This window comes from Daucus carota, chromosome 6, assembly GCF_001625215.2.
Source record: "Daucus carota subsp. sativus chromosome 6, DH1 v3.0, whole genome shotgun sequence".
Lineage (NCBI taxonomy): Eukaryota > Viridiplantae > Streptophyta > Magnoliopsida > Apiales > Apiaceae > Daucus > Daucus carota.
The window spans coordinates 5,669,003-5,688,516 of record NC_030386.2 but is presented as its reverse complement, the minus strand read 5'-3'; the positions used below and the strand labels follow the sequence as shown (position 1 = coordinate 5,688,516).

Sequence of the window (19,514 nt, the reverse complement as noted above, 5' to 3'; positions counted from 1 at the left end):
TGTTTTACCTGTTTGGTTTTGTTGCAGAAACGGAATGAAAATTTGTGTGATTAATTTTATATTTGATTTTTTTAATATTATATAATTTCAAAAGAGTTAAATGTATTCATATCTATAACAAGAAAATTTATTTACATTCTAATAAATTAATATAATTTATTTAACCATACTATTATTTTTTTAAAATAAATTAACATGTGAATTATGTCACAATTATATTTAATTTAAAAAACTAAATTAAAAACTCTTTTTAATTCTTAAAAATATCTTATATGATAATCTTTTATTTAAATTGTTTAAAATATAAATTATAACTCAAAATAGAAAAATGTGAGGAAAGGGAATCCAAATACCTACTTGGGGGTGGGGAATGAGCTATGAGCATAGGGAATGATGATTTTTACAAAACAAAGAGAATCAATCAGGCTGATTACCTCTCCCTTTCCTCAGTACACCTAACCAAACCGCCCCTAAGTGGGGAAAAAAAAATTGTATGAAAGTGTCCAGAGATAGAGAGACGGAGGGAGTAGTATTTAACATAGAGAATATGGTAAAAAAAAAACAAGCATGTACGACAATCTTCTGTTGCACGAGCCCAAAACAGATTTGAATCCGCATCCACTTTACCTGCTACAACTGGGGATCAGGAGCATGGGGTGCAAGTAAAGACCCACGTGCAAAAGAACACTAAAGCAAACTTGTTAATATAAAAAACACATCGGCTGTGAGATTACATGAAACATAAATGTATCGTGTCTGTATAAAAATGGGTTAGATTCTGTTGGTTTACCACTTCAAGTTTCATATCCAACCATCTTGGCTACTTGCATTTCTTTCTTCGCATTCTCAGAACTACACCTATTTAAATTGCAAACCACTGATATTTTTACTTGTCAAAATGAAATTCAATCTGTATTGTTTTGACGAACCACCCAATTTTAGTCAAACATGAAGTTGAGTGTGAGAAGGACCGCTCAGCCAGACCGGAGTTTTAAGTTTTTCATGTTCTTTACATGTTCCCCATTTTATAGGTGAGGTCAGATAAACTCACCTTTCATTTTTTCACTTTCCCAAGATTTTATTTGTGTGAACAACATTATATCAGTGCCTCACTTAATATTATATTTTTCAGCATCTGTTCTGATACTTCTCGAGATTGAGCGAGAGTCGAACCCGAATATCTTGGAACAAAAGAGGATAAACCCAATTTCAGCAGAGATGTAACTTTATGGATACATACAAAACCCTGATGCCATTATTGCATGCTATTCATTATTTCTACATTGGAGCTTTCTCTTCATTTGAGTTTTGCTCTTTTCTTGAACTAGTTATGCACTTATGCGTTGTAAATTAGTATTTATTTGAGTAGATTCGTTGAACAGAGTGACATTAGTTTCCAAGTCAGGGCAGCATCTGATTCTTTTATTTTCAATTAGTATTATTATTATTATGTTTTCTTGGCTTGTATATTGCTTTTTATGACATGATGCTATTTTTTTCTTGTTTACAAATGATCTCCTCTGTATAGCATAGTCAAAAATGGGTACACAGGCTTTCCTTAAATTGCTCAAAGAATGTTTACATTTTGATCAAGTAGGGTTATTATATGATGAAATATAACCCATATTCATTAGTTGTTAAAAAGCTCTCATGTTTAGGATTCTGTTGGATGGTACAGATATTCATTTAACATGAATGTGGTTTGTGTTTCTCCTTTGCTGGTTTTAGTCCTATTTGGGGTTGTGTCGAATGGGCTTAATAGCTGCAATGTTTCATCGAGGCCTGCTGTTGTTAATATTGGAGCTGTATTCACTTTTGATTCTACTATAGGTGCAGCCTCATATTTTGCGATTAAGCAAGCTGTAGAAGATGTCAACTCCAATTCAAGTGTTCTTCATGGAACCAAACTTCAAGTAGAGATGCGGAATTCCAATTGCAGTGGCTTCCATGGCATCATTGGAGGTACCTCATATGCAATAAATATATGATGATTTTTCAATTAATTTTAACTTTGAAATGGCCATGGAATATCGAACTATGACTATTATTTAACTGAGATGATATCTCTTTAAGAAGAGCATGGAATAGGTGTTCATATGCTCTTCATATATGACATGATCTGTTCTATCTAAGACTACATAAACCTTAATAAAGTTACTTTTAATTTTTCTGTTGCTTACAGCTGTGCAATTTATGGAGGCCGATATCGTTGCTGTTATAGGCCCACAATCTTCTGAAGTAGCCAATGTTATGACAATTGTTGCCAATGAACTCCAAGTACCAATTTTGTCATTTGGTGCCACAGACCCCAGTCTCTCCGCTCTCCAGTTTCCTTTTCTTGTCAGGACGACGCAGAGCGATCTGTACCAGATGACTGCAGTCGCTGATATTATTGATCACTATGAGTGGAAGCAGGTGATTGCTATCTTTATTGATGATGATTATGGGAGGAATGGCGTAGCAGCCTTGAATGATGCACTTGAAGCAAGGCGCTGCAAAATCTCACACAAGGCAGGGATTCCTCCTGGACATGGTGTCAGCAGGGGTGATATTATGGACATTCTTGTTAAAGTGGCAGTGATGGAGTCCCGGATCATAGTTTTGCATGTTTACCCTGCGCTGGGATTCACAGTGTTTTCTGTTGCACAGTATCTAGGAATGATGAATGATGGATATGTGTGGATAGCTACGGATTGGCTTTCATCCGTCTTAGACTCCTCTCTGCACCTTCCTACAGAGAAGATGGATTCAATGCAAGGAGTTTTAGTTTTGCGTCAGCACACACCAGATTCAGATAGAAAGAAAACATTTATCTCTCGGTGGACCAACTTGACTGATGGTTCTGTTGGGCTTAATACTTACGCTCTTTATGCGTATGATAGTGTTTGGCTTGTTGCTCATGCTATTGATTCATTTTTGAACCAGGGGGGCATAATTTCTTTTTCTAACCATTCTGAATTGCATCCTGGAGGAGGCAATCTTCACCTTGAAGCCATGAGCGTTTTTGATGGAGGAAAGCTTCTGTTGAGAGATATATTGCAGAGTGACCTAGTCGGATTGACCGGACAAATTAAATTCAATGCTGATAAGTCTCTTGTTAATCCTGCGTATGATGTTATTAATGTTATTGGGACTGGTTTCCGTCAGATTGGTTATTGGTCTAACTATTCTGGTTTATCAATATTTCCTCCTGAGACATTCTACTCAAAGCCAGCTAATCTCTCCAATACGAAGCAAAACTTGTACAGTGTTGTTTGGCCAGGAAACACAGTAAAAAAACCTCGAGGATGGGTTTTCCCAAATTACGGGAAGCTACTAAGAATTGGAGTACCTGATCGTGTGAGTTACCGTGAATTTGTATCGAAAGTGCGAAACACTAATACTTTTAAAGGGTTTTGTATTGATGTGTTTACAGCAGCTGTGAATTTATTGCCGTATGCAGTTCCATACGAATTTATCTCCTATGGAGATGGCAAGGAAAACCCAAGCTACACCGGGCTAGTAAATGAAGTTGCTGCAGGGGTAAGTACCAAAGTTGTTGAATTTAGTACTTGAATCGATTAAGGTCTTCCTCAACACCTTTAAGGTTTTAGATGAATTTGTTACTTAACAAAAGCGACAAGAGAAAAGTTGGTTAAAATAATAATATTGAAACTTTATACTAATGTAACTTGTCTTTTCTTTGCTTTTTCGTGTCCAGGTTTTTGATGGTGCAGTTGGTGACATTGCCATAGTCACAAATCGAACTAAAGTTGTGGATTTCACACAACCTTTTGCTGCATCTGGTCTTGTTGTAGTTGCTCCATTTAAGAAGTTAAACAGTGGTGCTTGGACATTTCTTAGACCATTCTCTCCATCACTCTGGGGTGTAACTGCTGCTTTTTTTCTTTTTATTGGCGTCGTTGTTTGGACTTTGGAGCATAGGATAAATGACGAGTTCAGAGGGACGCCTAAGACACAGCTAATAACCGTTCTATGGTGAGTTCCTCTAGTAAGATTGGAAAATAATGCTACATCAACTAAACAATATTCTTAATTACATTATGCATAACATAATTACATTGATATGATCGTAGTATGCTTGTGCTGGTGACTTCTTTGCTCAACTTTTTTAATTGCTTGTTAATTATCTTTTACACTATTTTCTCAGGTTTAGCTTCTCTACTCTGTTTTTCGCCCACAGTAAGTGCCATCGTTCTTCTCTCTTGTATTTTATAATGCCTTGTGCTTGTAGATATGCATGCATATTGGTTGAGGTAAAAAATAAAAAAGCATGGAGTTTACTTGTCTGTCTATTCCATGCAGGAGAGAATACTATGAGTACCCTTGGGCGTCTAGTGCTGATTACATGGCTGTTTGTTGTACTGATAGTCAGTTCAAGTTACACTGCAAGCTTAACATCTATATTAACAGTGCAACAGATGTATTCTCCAATTAAAGGGATTGAAAGTTTGAAAAAAATTAACCAACCTATTGGATATCAAGTGGGCTCTTATGCTCGGCGTTATTTGGTTGAAGAAATTGGTCTAAATGAATCAATGCTTAAATCCCTCGGTACACCAGAAGAATATTCTGCACAGCTCCAACTTGGTCCGAAGAATGGAGGTGTTGCTGCAGTGGTTGATGAACGTCCATATGTAGATCTTTTCATGTCTAGCCAATGCAAATTCAGGGTTATAGGTCAGGAATTCACCAAAGCCGGCTGGGGATTTGTAAGTTTCTATACTACTTAACTCGTATAATATGGGATTTGGAAGATACATATGGTATTTAAGTCCGTGTTTAAATTTTCTCCAAGCAAAGGCCCTTTTTCAATATCTTATAGACAATTTGCTGCATCTATTTTTCAGGCATTTCCGCGAGACTCTCCCTTGGCAGTGGACTTATCAACTGCAATACTAACACTATCAGAGAATGGAGATTTACAGAGAATTTATGACAAGTGGCTGTCGAGAAGCACATGCAGACTAGATACTGCTGAAATTGAGTCTAATCGTCTTCACCTCCGAAGCTTCTGGGGAGTCTTTCTTATTTGTGGAATATCTTGCTTCATTGCTCTTGTCATATACTTCTTTCAGATTATACGCCAATTTCGGGTTTCTTCTCATGCTGATTCTGTGTCAGATGGGCAGAGTACTTCACGTTCTACGCGTCTTCAAAAACTATTGTCAATAATGGACGAGAAGGAAGATCCGGCAAGGCGACAGAGTAAAAGAAGAAAGGTAGAGATAGTCATCAGTTCCTGATGATGATAGAAGAAATGCTGAGCCTGAGATACAAATATTAATCTGAACCACATTCTCTGTCTGTCTCCTCTTCTTTCCCTCCCAAAAATAAAGCCATACATTTATTTCTACAGGCCTCTTGTTTTCTGATATGTTTCCTTGGTCAGCCAAGAATCAAAAGATATATACAGAACAAATATACTTGTTATGTTCATAGTTAAATAATTTGAGTTATAGATGCAGTTATGATTGAATATACTCAAGAAAATACTGATATCTATGAACAACACAGCATTGTGTAATATTATTTTAACTCTATAACAGCATTCTTGGTTCCTGCCCAATAAAATGACTCAGAACTTGTGTCCTTGGAGTATAAATATACAAGAGAATTTATTCAAAAACTTTGCACTCCTCTTCAGCAGGGTTTGACTTGCAGTAATCCTCCAGAGGGTCTCCACTTCCTCCTGTTGCCACACCTGGCCATTTACTTGCTACAAGATGTGCCAAATCTACAACTCTTTGGCTGCACAAAACATGATCACTCTATTAAAACCACAGTTACAAATATAAACATATATGCAACAATATAAGCGAAAACACCCTAAAGGAGATGAAATTTTATCATACCTGTAACCCCATTCGTTATCGTACCAGGCTACAACCTTCACCATGTCATCTCCCATGACCATCGACAATGATGAGTCAATGGTGGTAGAAACATCAGAGCACCGAAAGTCTACAGAAACGAGAGGCTCATCGCACACAGCTAGAATCCCCTTCATTGGTCCATCAGCTGCCTTTCTAAAGGCAGCATTGACATCTTCGGCTGAAATTCCTTTCTTTGCAACATTCACAACAAGGTCTACAACGGATACATTTGGGGTAGGCACCCGCAGAGCAATACCATTGAGCTTTCCCTTGAGCTGGGGAAGCACCAAGGACACTGCCTTGGCTGCACCAGTACTTGTTGGGACTATATTCAGAGCTGCAGCTCTGGCTCTTCTCAGGTCTCTGTGTGAAGCATCCAGAAGTCTCTGTATATAAACCAAAACATAAATTTCGTGTATCTAAATCGACAACAATATGTCGTTATACACTGCTATGTATTCATACCTGGTCACCGGTGTAGGAATGAGTAGTAGTCATTGTACCCTTGACAATACCTGCATATCAGAAGTACTTTGATTTAAAAACTAAATAAAAGTATGATCATTTTTTTTGCTGAGTCTAACTTTCCTCTTTATTTGAAAAATCATCATCAGAAAAGAAGGCTCACCGAATTCTTCATCAAGGACCTTTGCAAATGGAGCCAGACAGTTGGTTGTGCAAGAAGCGTTGCTGCAATCGCACAGTGGCAGATGGCAATGCATTAGAATCAACTATGAAATAGCAAACTAGCAAGAATTACACAGATGACAAAGCACAGAGTCATAATATTTCTGACTAGTGATTTTTATGTAAGTTAATGATTTTGAAATTTGCTGACCTGACAATATTTGCAACATCATGGTCATATTCCGTTTCGTTAACTCCAATAACATATGTTGGAATATCAGCTCCTTTGGCTGGTGCGGTGATAATAACTTTCTTGGCGCCTGCTTGGATGTGCTTCCCCGCGCCAGGGCCATCCACAAACACACCTGTCCCCTACACGTCGTATTTTATTTTAGTAACCGCTTAATATCTAAAGCAGGGATAGTGAATGAAAATTAATAGGGTGTTCTGTAAATTAAACTCATACCTCGATGACAATGTCAATTCCGAGCTCTGCCCATGGAAGCTGGAGAGGGTCTCTGTTAGAGACAACTTTGATGAGCTTTCCATCAACACTGATCGTTTGATTGTCTACTATTTTAACATCGGCCTTGAAAGTACCCAACATAGAGTCATACTTGAGCAAGTGTGATGCCTGCACTTGCAAAACAAATTATTCAATCATCAACTTGTAAGAGATTTTACTTTCACCAAATAAAAAAAATTGAGTTTCAGGGATTATCCTAGTACTAAAACTCAATAAAACCACTCACATTCTTGACACCGCCACTGTCATTGACAACGATGACTTCAAGTGGAGAGTCTTTGCGCCCATGCCAGCAGCGGAGAAAGTTTCTGCCTATGCGGCCAAAACCATTGATGGCAACTTTCAATTTGGCAACTGTCTCTCCTTTAACAGCCAATGTTCCTGTAGTCTAGTATTCCAGAAAAGCAAAAGCAAAAATTATCGATGTAGTGATTTTAGAAGAGAATTATTTTATTATAACTAATTTATATACGCCTACAGAACAGGCTGACCTTAGGTGTAAGTTGAGCCGCCACCACATCAAAGAAAGACCCTTCCCTAGCACTCCTGGAGTATGTCAGGGAGACACTGGATCGAAGGCCAGAAAATTCAGCTACATCGAGTCTCTACACAATTAAGATACAACTATAAAATCAAGAAAACAAATAAATCCCAAATTGCTTTATGCATTAGTATAGAAAAGAGAGAACCTTGGAGAAGCATTGAGTAGGGTAAGAATGCGAGGTTTTGGAAGGAAGCCTGGCCGTGGTGGGAATTCTTGAGGAAGCAATAGCTGCATTCGAGGCCATGGCTGCAACTAAAGACTGCATAAACAATTACCTCCTCACTATATAGTGTGGTTTCAAATCAGTTCTCATCTATCTAATTTGGGTAAAGGAATGTGTGGTGAATGGACAGACAGTAGATAAGATTACATTTTGGCTCTGGTCCTGGATAATCTGAATCACAGAACGCTTTCTCCACCCATTTCTCAATCTTTAATACGGGTGGCTCATATCTGGTTTATCGCTCTGCATGAAACTGAAGCAAATAACATGCCACGTGGAATTCTAATCAGAGTACATACATGTTGAAATATAGCATAAGATCTGTTTGGGACCTTCCTCTAATATCTCAAGGTTTTAGATGAACTGGTTGTCAACATGGTACCAGAGTTTGACGGAGGTCTCATGTTCGACTCTTCGTCACCCCCGGAATTCTCACAATTTAATATGGATGATGTTTACAAATAAGCAAAGTAAAAGCAATAGTATCTGATATCACAATGATTTGTGCACAGAGGCTATACTGTCCAGGTTTCAGTGATATTTTTTTTTTTAATAATTTGTACATGCTCAAAGAAAACAAGTCAAAAAATTTTGTCACCACCGCGCAGATGTTGCGGATCTCTATATTTGGCATATATAAAGCTGACAAAGAAAATATTAGCAGCGTTATATACTATATGAACTATTGGTAGGGGAAAACAATGCAGATATAACGCGTATACACAGTTTAAAATTTACATTCAAACAAAGACTTTGTCTAAATTCTGTTTTAAAAAAACTGTCTAATTAAGTGCTAGAAGCTGGTTCATTGATTTGCCAAAATTTTATAATTGTTTTGGTTTGGATTAGCAGTGAATCCGTGTTATGGCAGGAGGTTCAGAAGATAGGTCACTACAAGAAACTCCAACATGGGCTGTTGCAATTGTGTGTGGAGTTTTTGTGATCATTTCTATTATTATTGAACATGGAATACACTCTCTGGGAAAGGTACGTTTATCGTATGTTAGGGGTCGTTTGGTTCACGGGGACGGGGAATTATCATAATGTATATTGTGAATGACTTGCTGATGGTTTGTACTACTTGGGCAGTTATTCATCAAGCGAAAGAAAAAGGCTTTGAATGAAGCCTTGGAGAAAATCAAAGCAGGTACAGAATTTGTGTGTGAATTTTTTTTTTTATTCAAGTGATTTTCAAGGGGGTGAGTGATTGATATGCAGAACTGATGCTATTGGGATTCATATCACTACTGCTAACTGTTGGAACAACTTATGTTGTTAAAATATGCATCCCAATCAAGCTTGGAGACACCTTTCTCCCGTGTGAGGACTATACGAAGAAAAGCTCCAATAAAGGAGGCAGCGGAGATGGAGGGGGTGACCGAAGAAAGCTACTTTCGTTTGCTGAGGAGATTATGTGGCGTCGAGCTCTAGCATCTGAGGATGAGGGAGAGGACTATTGTGCTGCTAGAGTAAGGAAACTACCTAATTTCCACCTTTTAAACTATTTGTGTGTTCCTCAGCTTTGACATCAATTATGTGCCGAATAGCAAACCTTAATTTTTCATTTATTTCATGGGGATTCAATTCAGGGTAAAGTATCATTAATTTCGTACAAGGGGGTGCACCAATTGCATATATTCATATTCATCCTTGCGCTATTACATGTGCTCTACAGCGTTATCCTTGTGGTTCTAGGCCAAGCTAAAGTAAGTACGACTAAATTATGAAAAACTCATAAAATTGCGCTTTCCATTTTGAAAGTCCGCTAAAATTTTCCTTGAGATTGCGCAGATGAAGAAATGGAAGAGCTGGGAGGCTGAGACTGCCTCTTTGGAATACCAGTTTACAACTGGTATATAATCTTTTTCTTGTTGGTTCCCACAATACAATCAAAGCATACAGTAGCCATAAATAAATGCTTAATAATCTTTAAGTAATAATCTTGTTCACATGTTTCAGATCCAGAAAGATTTAGGTTCAGTCACCAGACATCCTTTGTTAAACGTCATGCTATATTCTTTTTAATGCCAGGTGCTAAATGGATTGTGAGTTATGCTTTGCACCTTTTAATCTTATCTTCAACGATAACCTATAGGTTAAACAGGTTGTTCTGTACACTGAACTGCTCTGCTCTTGAAAAGAGCTGCCTCGTTTTCGTACAAAACTTACATCTTCATGCAGCCAGGTTACTATCGACACACACGTTCATAATCTATTATTAAGAAAATATATGTTATGTTTCAGGTGGCATTCTTCAGACAATTTTTCGGTTCTATATCAAAGGTGGATTACATGGCCATTCGCACTGGATTTATCAATGCAAGTGTGACTTCTGGCATCCTTGTAGAATCAATATCATTGTTCAGCTTTTTTGTGTAATTTGTTAGTATCTTCAACTAATCTTACAGCTAAATGCAGGCAAATGTTGCTCCAAATGGCCAATTTAATTTCCATAAATACGTCAAAAGATCCATGGAAGACGACTTCAAGAAAGTTTTGGGTATAAGGTAAAAGGCTCTTAAGTGATTTTAATTTCCTAGTCTCCATGTTACTAACTCATTCTGTCATGTGGCTGATGCAGTTTACCATTGTGGGGTTTTGCACTTGTATTCTTGCTTCTAAATGTCTACAGTTAGTAACCTTCCTCTCACACAGGCACACCACATATTCTAACCTTATTGCTGTTTCTGAGTTGTTAAACCACTAATGATCCATGTATGAATGTTGCTTCAGAATGGCATACACTAGTTTGGCTCTCCATGTTGCCGCTTCTGGTATAACTAAATTAACTCTCTCTGCTCTAAAACGTATAATATTATTTTCTTGAATCTTGAAGCCAGCCAAGCCACCATGATCAATCTTTCTAACTAAGACATAATTTCATTTTATTTGAAGATACTTCTGGTAGTGGGTACAAAACTAGAACTAGTGATCATGGAAATGGCACAACAAATCCAAGATCGGACAGTCATTGTAAGAGGAGCGCCTGTGGTACAACAAAGCAACCAGTTCTTCTGGTTTAATCGGCCTAAGTGGATTCTCTTCTTGATTCATTTTACCTTGTTTCAGGTACTTAAATCTCTTTGTATTATATTAAATGTTCATGATATTAAACTTTAACAAAAATTCTACATGCCTCTTTTGCAGAATGCATTTCAGATAGCATTCTTTCTATTCACTTTGGTAAGCGACTCTGAGCCCGATTTACAAAGATCAGCCTGCAGCCCTGAATTCTCAAGATTACAAGCCTAATCATTTAAGTAAATACACAATGCAGATTGAATTTCGACACAAAACATGTTTTCACCAGAAATTACCTTCCGTTGTGACCAGAGTTGTGCTCGGTGTGGGGCTTCAAATTTTGTGCAGCTACATTACTTTCCCTCTTTACGCTTTAGTCACCCAAGTGAGCATTTCACAAATCCAATATATAAACTATTCATGTATCATCTGTCAGCACTTGCAATAAACTCTGTTACGAATATTTGCAGATGGGATCACAAATGAAAAAATCAATCTTCGAAGAACAGACATCAAAGGCTCTTAAGAAGTGGCATCAGTCTGCAAAAGACAATCAAAAGAAGCTAAGGAAAGCCAGGGAAGCAGCATCATCAGGATATGCTTGTAGTGAAAATAACACGCCAAGTCGAGGTTCATCACCGGTTCATTTACTTCACAATCACAAATGTAGTAGCACGGATCAAAGTGAAAGCATTGTTCATAATGCATTGCCCTGCTTGTCAGAGATTCATCATGAAGATCTTGAGGCATCGAATCATGAAACACGACAGTCTGGTCGACAAGAAATAATTAAAGATTCATATGGTTCTACATTTTCCTTTGAAAAACTATAGAATTTGTATATTCAGAATACAGCAGTGAAAGAACTAATACTTACAAACAAAAAAAATGTTGGATGGCAACTTGGCAAGTAATAAAGCTGAATTCATCTTATTCGTGTAGAGTTTAACTAAGGTTCTTGAGAAGCACTTGCCATAAACATCTTGACTGGGTCATATCTATACAAATCCTGATAGATTTATTTGATGGAGATGAGAAGAAATGGAAGCTGACTTCTTAGAAAATGGAAGAGTGTAGAGCCGTAACAGAGTGTGTATATTGATTTATTATAAAAGATAAGATATAGCAAAGGAAAAATTGTCTTAAAAATAAGTTTCAAAGAGTTCGTCCTAGGGATACAATGCTAACACTAGGATATTGTTGTGGATAACTTTTTTTATATCAAATATCCTAAGCTATAAGAGCATCTCTAGCACAATCCTAACTATTTCCCTAAATATATAGAGTAATAAAATATGAATTTTTTTAAAAGATTATTATATTTTATTGAATTGGAACTTTAACAGCATTCCCTATTTATATTCCCTATTATTATCATAACATTATATTTAATTTATAATAAGGAGAGAGAAAGGAGGAAAATAAGAGAGAGATAAATATTTTATTATTCAAAATAGTACGAGTAATGGTTCCGCAATCCTTAAATATAAGGAATAACGTTGGTATCCTCGTTTTTTAAAAGAATTATTAGGATTTTGCGTGTTTTATGTCATATTCTCTGTTATAATAATTTAGGACACATATAAGTAAGATGATGTATATGCTCTAAGAGCATCTCCAACTGCGTTACAATGGTTGGCTAAATTGGACCAGTAAGACATTATGTAAAATTTGCTGAATTGGTAAGACATTTTGCTTCGATGATATTGACTATATTGGTTGGTTATAATTTAAAAGTAGTATGTAATAATAAGTGATGTATAATATTCATACAGATTTTCTTATAGACCTGTGGCGGATCGACAAATATAATCATTTATAAGAGGTTGGCTATAATTATAGATAACAGGTGAGGATGGTTGGAGCGCAAATTTTAGATAAAAGGTTTTCATGGTTGGAGATGCTCTGATGTAGGAAATCAAAAAAGGAAAAAATTTCACGTATTTCAGGAATATTTGTGTGTCATGAACCCACGCTAATAATTACAGTATTTTTTATTTAAATAAAAAGTTTGATTGAGGAAATTTTTTGGGAATGTATAAAATCGTCGTTATTAATGAAAATGTGATAGCTCAAGTTAAGAAAATCTTTTATTTAAAATATAAATTTGGGGCAAGAAGATTGAAAGTAAACCTAGTATCAATGTCTGTATAATCGTATATGATTGTAACAGATTGCTAGTCATTACATATTCCTAAATCTACAGCTTTACTTTAACACATTGTTCTATCCACTTGCAATGGCTTCTATTTTGACTCTTCGACTTTCCCCATCTTCGTATCAGGTAATTAACTACTACTCTGCTGGCTTCAACTTATGTCGATTTTGTTTATTGTTTCTACGTATGTGTAAGCCGTTTCTTATTGTGCTCTTGTCTAGCGACTAATTCAACCAAATTTAACGGGATTAAGGAGGGCCGAATTGGGGTTTGATTCGTGTCGATTGAATCTTAGAAATGACCAACGGAAAGCTAAAAAGTTTGTTATACGACTTGCTCTTAGTGGAGATAGTGACAAGCAGGACAAATCAATTCAAGATATAGTGTTTGTTAATACCCGAAACACTCTTGTCAAGTTTCGAGAATCCGTTTGCTCTCGACCTCACATTTTCGTGGTAATGTATCCTTCTTAACTATGTTGAAATTCGGTTTCAAGCGTTTTGTTTTGTTTTGAGTCGTTGTAGTGTAAGCTGATTTGAAAGATTTCGTGAATGTGATTTGGTTTTGTGTGGTTGAGTTAATAACTTTATGTTGTTTTTGTGTGTTTTCTAGACAAAGAGAACATCTACTTCGTATGTTGCTGTTGGAATATGTGTTGTGACGATGTTTCTAGTCATTGTAATGCGAGTTTATAAGTCAAGGATTTCAAGGCCTAGTCGTCCTGGTTCTGTAGCTGATCTTGTTAGGCGTGGGCAGCTGCGATCAGATAGAAGAGGCATGTATGAGCCTTAACCATTTCTCTTTTGGCATAGTGTGTGTTTAGCTATGCTTTGCTGAAATTATAAATAAAATTTAGATAGACTTCTTCTCTAATTGTACTATGGAGTTTAAAAAGTATTCAATGTATAACAAGTACATTGTTTCTAACTGGTTGGGGGTTACCACATTCTTCTTACTCTAGAATGCGCGTTTCGCACACATTTGGTTTGATTTTGGCTTTATATTTTACTTCTCCAGCTCAAGTACTCTCAAATATGAAGATCCGTTTAATAACCCAATGGTGAAGATCAGCATGACTAATTCAACTGTTGAGATGTGCGGAAAGGTTTATCGATTAGCACCAGTTACTCTTACCAGGGAGCAACAAAATGTCCATATAAAAAGGAGGTCACGAGCTTACCAGTGGAAAAGACCCACAATATTTCTTAAAGAAGGAGATGCAGTACCCTCTGACGTAGACCCTGATACAATTAGGTGGATTCCTGCAAATCACCCATTTGCCACAACTGTCAGTGACATTGATGAAGATATGGCGCAGACCAATGTGTATCAGAAGCACGGTGTTCCATTCCGTATAAAAGCTGAGCATGAGGCACTGCAGAAAAAGCTAGAATCACTACAAAATGTAAGTTCTTTTAGCCCTTTTTCTTGACATGTTTGTGGGCATGGGCTGAATTATTTTTGAGTCTTGGGGTCTAAGCGAGTGGCCCTGAGCTCCCTGACTATGGGTCAAGTATTTTCATTGAGAGCCAAACAGTGTATGATGTCCATGCTGTGAGGGATAATCTTCATACACATGGAATGCTTTTTTTTTAAAGTTGCATTTACTGAAGTGTGTGTACATGTGCATATATATATATAGGCTCATGATCAAATAGAAACCAATCTTAAAATAAAAACTAGAAACCAATACAAGTTAGTGATATTCTCAGTACAATTTAGTGATATTCTCTTTAGGATTTAGTGATATGTGTTGCAGAAATTAGTGATAACTTAATCTCCAGATCTGTTCCAGCTTAGAATCTCCAGATCTGTTCACGTTTTTGATTCAGATGATGGTGATAGTGGTGGAGATGGTGGAGGTGAAGGTGGAGATGGAGGAAAGATGATTGTAGCGGAGGTTTGGGCGGCTTGAAGTAGGGGGTTGGAGCGTTGCCGGAATAGTGGCGGCTCCGCGTTTGAAGATGAGTCGAGGTGGAGAAAGAAGTATGAACGGGGCTGAAGGAGGTTGAAACATCGATTAAGATGGGGCTGGTGAAGATGGAGGTGGAGGTTGTGTTGTTAAAGAAATAATGGAGGTGGAGGTGGAGGTGGAGGTGGAGATGGAGGTGGTGGTTATGGAAGGAGCGGGCGGCATAGTGGTGGTAGTGATTATGAAGGAGGCGACGACGGAGGTGGTGGCGGTGGAGGTGGGGTTGGTGAAGATGGAGGTGGGTTTGGTGAAGATGGAGGTGGAGATGGGGTTGTTTAAAAATTTAGTGGTATTTGCTTTAGGATTTAGTGATATTTCAGTTTGGTTTTTAGTTTCTAGGATAAAGAGGTTTTTATTGGAGTAAAACTCTCTCTCTCTCTCTATATATATATATATATAGTCCTACTCCAATAGAAACCAAATTAGCCTAAAAACTAAAAACCAGATTCTGGACAGTTTTTTATCACTATTTTTAACTATAGAAATCACTAATTTGTACATAACATATCACTAATTTATATATAGCATATCTCGCGAATATAAATATATATATATATATATATATATAGAGTTGGGCTCAATGGAGACCAAAAATTTTGGAGTCATTAGAGACTACAGGATCTACCGTTAAATAATATGGCAATTAATGGACATGATTAAATATTTTTTGTCCTGCATTTCTTGTCCTGCATTTCTAGTTTTGTAATATTAATAATTTACACTATTCTTATCCTGCATTTCTAGTAATGTATTATTAATATTCTTGTCCTGCATTTCTTGTTTTTAATTTTAATTCAAAACTATGTTTGTAATTTACACTATTCTTGTCCTGCATTTCTAGTAATGTAATATTAATAATTTGCCCCGCATATTTGTGATATATCTAAGTGTTATTTTGTCTTGCAACAAATTCAATTCGTTGCAGGACAATGACAATGAGTTCAGTGTCAATCATAGCAGTGTCCAACCACATCTTTGTTTTGTATGCAATTATTATTTTTATTTGTTAGGATTTCGGTGATTGAACACCAATATTATGGAATTATTATTTTATGTTATGCAAGATTTAGAAATACTGCTTGTTGTTCATCGATTTAGAAGTGCAGGACATGATAGGGAGAGAAAACAAACGTGCAGGACAAAATATATGCAGCCGTTGGATGTTTAATGATTGGATGGCCAGGATTAAGTCTCTACAGTCTCCAAATAATCCAGTCTCCATAGAAGTTTCTTCTATATATATATATATATATATATATATATATATATATACATACATACAATTATACATATATGCAACGCATATGACCATCATCTTCACCCAAATCGTGATAATGGACCTCTTACCACCATTACCAGACGTTTCTATGACTTGCCACCATTATCTATCATCACCAATAGTCACATACACTTTCCATCATAACTTACAAAACTAACGCCTACTTCCCATCATCATACAACTTCTCTTGCCGCTTCCTACCGTCAAGAACCTTCTTACGGATGAAATTGATCATCTATAATCGATTATCAATAGTTTAGATAAGTAGATTTTCTCAATTTTGATAATAAAAATCGTTGTTTACATATTGTATAAAAACAGTGATTAGTGTAGTATAAATTAGTGATATCCGTAATTATAAATAGTGGCAGGGAAACTGGTTTCTAGTTTTTATTTTAAGAGTGGTTTCTATTTGATCATGAGCCTATATATATATAAATATATACAGGTCTTACTCGGTGACAAATCTCCTTCATCATGGTCGTGATATTCATATTGAACTACACATTACATATAAATTCCCCCACCACTTCTTAGACACAAATTGGAATTATTCTTCAGCCCATAATAATTCTGGAAGATTCAATGAAAGGCTATCTCTGTTTTCATCTTGTGGATTGAGATTATAGTTTCCTCTAACTAATTTGACCAGAGGTCAACCATGTACCAGCTCCCTTATATGTGTGTGTGATCAATAAGTACCAGTTGCACTTAGTATCGACTATTAGAAATTTTTAAATTATTGCACTTGTATAACTGAAACATATATAATAATGAGGATGAAAGATACCGGGTTGTTTATGCATTTGACATGAACCTGGGCGTTCATTTGTACTTGTTTTTAGGATGTGACTGTGTACCTATTAAAACACAGAAGTCTTAAGATTATCTATATATGTATTTGCAGGACCAGAAATTCAGCAAATTGACAATCGATGCCGGAAATGCTAAAAATTTTGAGAGGCCCTTTAGAACACAATTAAAGCCTGATGATCAGGTAGAAGAAAAACTCTCTAATGGTCCATCTAGGCATACCCAGTCAGATTGTACCCGCAATTCTCTTGGAAGCAACACAAATACTGATGATATACAGCATACTTGAGCTACATCTTTCCTCAACAGTATATCAGAGCTGTAAAGGTATTGTGTCAGTTACCTTCTGAATGGAAAAGTTTTTAGTTTTATTATATCAAGGCCCTTAATTAGTGCTTTCCGGCTCCATATTTTGAATCTTGTTTGAGTGCTAAATATTAGTAGCAAATGCTAAAATATTAGTAAATTCGGAGTAGTGTACATAAAATTTATGTATGCAATATATTATATGAAGTGGAAGTATATTAATCACATAACCCATATTGCATTCTTTTGTAGAGAGTATGGATTAGTTATCAGTAAAAGGATCACTAATTGTGTGATCAGCCAACTGTGTGTGCATAGTTGTAATTGATATGTTGAAAATGGAAGGATTTGAAATACTGTTTTTGTTGTGTTGCCTATTTCAGTTTAAGTAATGTATGTTACATTTTCTGTATGCCGCATATAAATTAATTGAAAGTGTGTTTGTGTATTAAGTTAGAAAGTTACCTAAATTTAAAAAAAAAAAAAAATTGTCGTCAAAAGTCGGAAGAAGGTTCTTTCTTTTTTTTGAACATCTTATTCAATTTTTATAATTTCATTCAATTAAAATTAATATCACTATTCACATATTCAACCTCATTTTATATTATGTTTCTAACAACTCTATTTCTCATAACAATAAAAGTTATCCAAACAGATTTTATTTGCATAATATGTTGCAAGAACAAAAGGTTCATATTTTTTAGGTCAAATATTGAAAAGTTGTTAGCTTATATTGGAGGTCTTCAGCGTTTATTGATTCACTGGCCATCTTTGATGTGCTTTGTTGTTTATTTAGGGTTGAAGAAATTGAAACTCCAAAGCTCCAATCTTGTACAGTCAGTAAATGTACTATTTCTAAAGCTGCTATTAATACTCTTAGATATCTTCAAACAAAGTTGGATGCAGATGATAAGGAAGAAAATGTTTTCATAAGAGGCTTGCTGAGATTCATTAACATCATTCTTGACGAGCAAGGAAAGAAAAGGAGTCAGAGAAAGTGAGGAATACGAAAGGAAAGAAAAATACATTAATCAGCTCAGTCTAGAGGAGCCACTTCACAAATCTGTACTTTCTCAACTCAATCTTATTCCAAGTTATCCAATTTTCAATGTAAATGTTGTTCTGTAGCTTAATACAAATTAAATTATGTTGTCTCATGGTGTAAATGTTCTTAGAGTGTTTTGTTCTCATCAAGGATCCAATTTATATTAGAAATTCCATCGGATATAAATTTTGGAAGGTTTCTGTTAGCCTTGTTAGCCCCAATTTTTTATTTTTTTTGTCATAGTTAGTCTTGTTAGCCGTGAAAACACTTGTTATAATTTTACTTAAGTAAATTAAAAATGATCAACATATAACATGCTATCTGTAGTATCTGTTGATCATGTAGTCCATCAACAGATGAAGTATCTTAACAAAATAGGTAATTTACAAGTTAGTATTTGATAAATAAGTCGATCGACGGATATTGTTTTTATCTATCAATGATGTGTAGTTTGGTAGTCAAGTTGTTAATATTTTAAGTTATGTAAACTACGCGGGTGAAGTGAAGATGAACATGTAAATTTAAACTATCAACGGATGAGTGATAAAGCTTCATCAACTGTTATTCAACCATGAAGATAAGCTATCAAGTGATAATAAGAAATTATCAACGGCTAAGTTAAGTTATGAAAACTATCAACGACTATCACATTGGCTTATAAATTGCTAAATGAAGCATTATTAGTTGACAACTACAACAAAGAAAAAGGTCAACAATCATATGGGTTGATCTGATAAAATTTAATTTGTTTTGGAAGTTGAGCCAAATAAAGGCCTGCTACTATAATGAAAAACTTGAAGTCCAATGTTTTGAACTACACAATATGAGAGTATTTAACAAAATATTCTGTCAACCAAGACAAATATTTTTCAAGTTAGTAAACATAAGGAATCAATGTATCTTTTTCAACAGACTGAAAGTTATGTTATTTTCCGCTTAAAAAAAGTTGTAAACTTGAGATATATAATCAAGTGTTTGTGATTGACTTTTAAGTGTTCAAAGACTTTAATTTCATGAAATTACTTTCAATTTTAGTTGTATTCGACTTTCTTTCAACAATCTTTTTTATAGTATTGTTAAATAACAAAAAGGAGTTGACTGCACCTTGATACAGTGTATGTGTG

The 19,514-nt window shown here is 35.7% G+C and overlaps 4 protein-coding genes across 8 annotated transcripts; 3 read left to right on the top strand and 1 right to left on the bottom strand.

Moving 5' to 3' along the window:
• Window positions 1-789: 789 nt before the first annotated feature.
• On the top strand, window positions 790-5,467 carry LOC108227328 (glutamate receptor 3.3). Of its 3 annotated transcripts, none has more exons than XM_017402409.2 (8): window positions 790-1,031; window positions 1,133-1,220; window positions 1,831-1,962; window positions 2,183-3,522; window positions 3,701-3,978; window positions 4,151-4,182; window positions 4,306-4,712; window positions 4,851-5,467. In XM_017402409.2, exons 3-8 carry the CDS (start codon window positions 1,920-1,922, stop codon window positions 5,244-5,246), a joined length of 2,496 nt encoding a protein of 831 aa, XP_017257898.1. In that variant the 5' UTR covers window positions 790-1,031; window positions 1,133-1,220; window positions 1,831-1,919; the 3' UTR covers window positions 5,247-5,467. The 3 variants fall into 3 exon arrangements, with proteins under 3 accessions (XP_017257898.1, XP_017257899.1, XP_017257897.1); XM_017402410.2 differs by having other exon boundaries at window positions 790-1,036; XM_017402408.2 differs by lacking the exons at window positions 790-1,031; window positions 1,133-1,220 and having other exon boundaries at window positions 1,234-1,962.
• A 34-nt stretch (window positions 5,468-5,501) lies between these two features.
• Window positions 5,502-7,988, bottom strand: LOC108227329 (glyceraldehyde-3-phosphate dehydrogenase B, chloroplastic). The gene is made up of 9 exons (XM_017402411.2): window positions 7,719-7,988; window positions 7,521-7,634; window positions 7,256-7,417; window positions 6,970-7,137; window positions 6,715-6,875; window positions 6,505-6,566; window positions 6,342-6,391; window positions 5,856-6,262; window positions 5,502-5,751 (listed from the first exon to the last, which is right to left on the bottom strand). The coding sequence occupies exons 1-9, from the start codon at window positions 7,836-7,838 to the stop codon at window positions 5,619-5,621; spliced, it is 1,377 nt and encodes a 458-aa protein (XP_017257900.1). The 5' UTR covers window positions 7,839-7,988; the 3' UTR covers window positions 5,502-5,618.
• Window positions 7,989-8,364: 376 nt separating this feature from the next.
• LOC108227331 (MLO protein homolog 1-like) lies at window positions 8,365-11,768 on the top strand. The gene is made up of 14 exons (XM_017402416.2): window positions 8,365-8,783; window positions 8,886-8,943; window positions 9,015-9,265; window positions 9,386-9,502; window positions 9,588-9,648; window positions 9,756-9,841; window positions 10,041-10,115; window positions 10,215-10,303; window positions 10,378-10,427; window positions 10,530-10,570; window positions 10,692-10,865; window positions 10,944-10,979; window positions 11,074-11,202; window positions 11,288-11,768. Exons 1-14 carry the CDS (start codon window positions 8,661-8,663, stop codon window positions 11,648-11,650), a joined length of 1,653 nt encoding a protein of 550 aa, XP_017257905.1. The 5' UTR covers window positions 8,365-8,660; the 3' UTR covers window positions 11,651-11,768.
• Window positions 11,769-12,940: 1,172 nt separating this feature from the next.
• Window positions 12,941-18,595, top strand: LOC108227330 (protein MULTIPLE CHLOROPLAST DIVISION SITE 1). 3 transcript variants are annotated; one of them, XM_017402415.2, is made up of 6 exons: window positions 12,941-13,101; window positions 13,197-13,430; window positions 13,588-13,754; window positions 13,993-14,380; window positions 17,134-17,366; window positions 18,242-18,595. In XM_017402415.2, the coding sequence occupies exons 1-5, from the start codon at window positions 13,057-13,059 to the stop codon at window positions 17,326-17,328; spliced, it is 1,029 nt and encodes a 342-aa protein (XP_017257904.1). In that variant the 5' UTR covers window positions 12,941-13,056; the 3' UTR covers window positions 17,329-17,366; window positions 18,242-18,595. The 3 variants fall into 3 exon arrangements, with proteins under 3 accessions (XP_017257904.1, XP_017257903.1, XP_017257902.1); XM_017402414.2 differs by having other exon boundaries at window positions 18,226-18,595; XM_017402413.2 differs by having other exon boundaries at window positions 18,142-18,595.
• The last annotated feature ends 919 nt before the right edge of the window (window positions 18,596-19,514 follow it).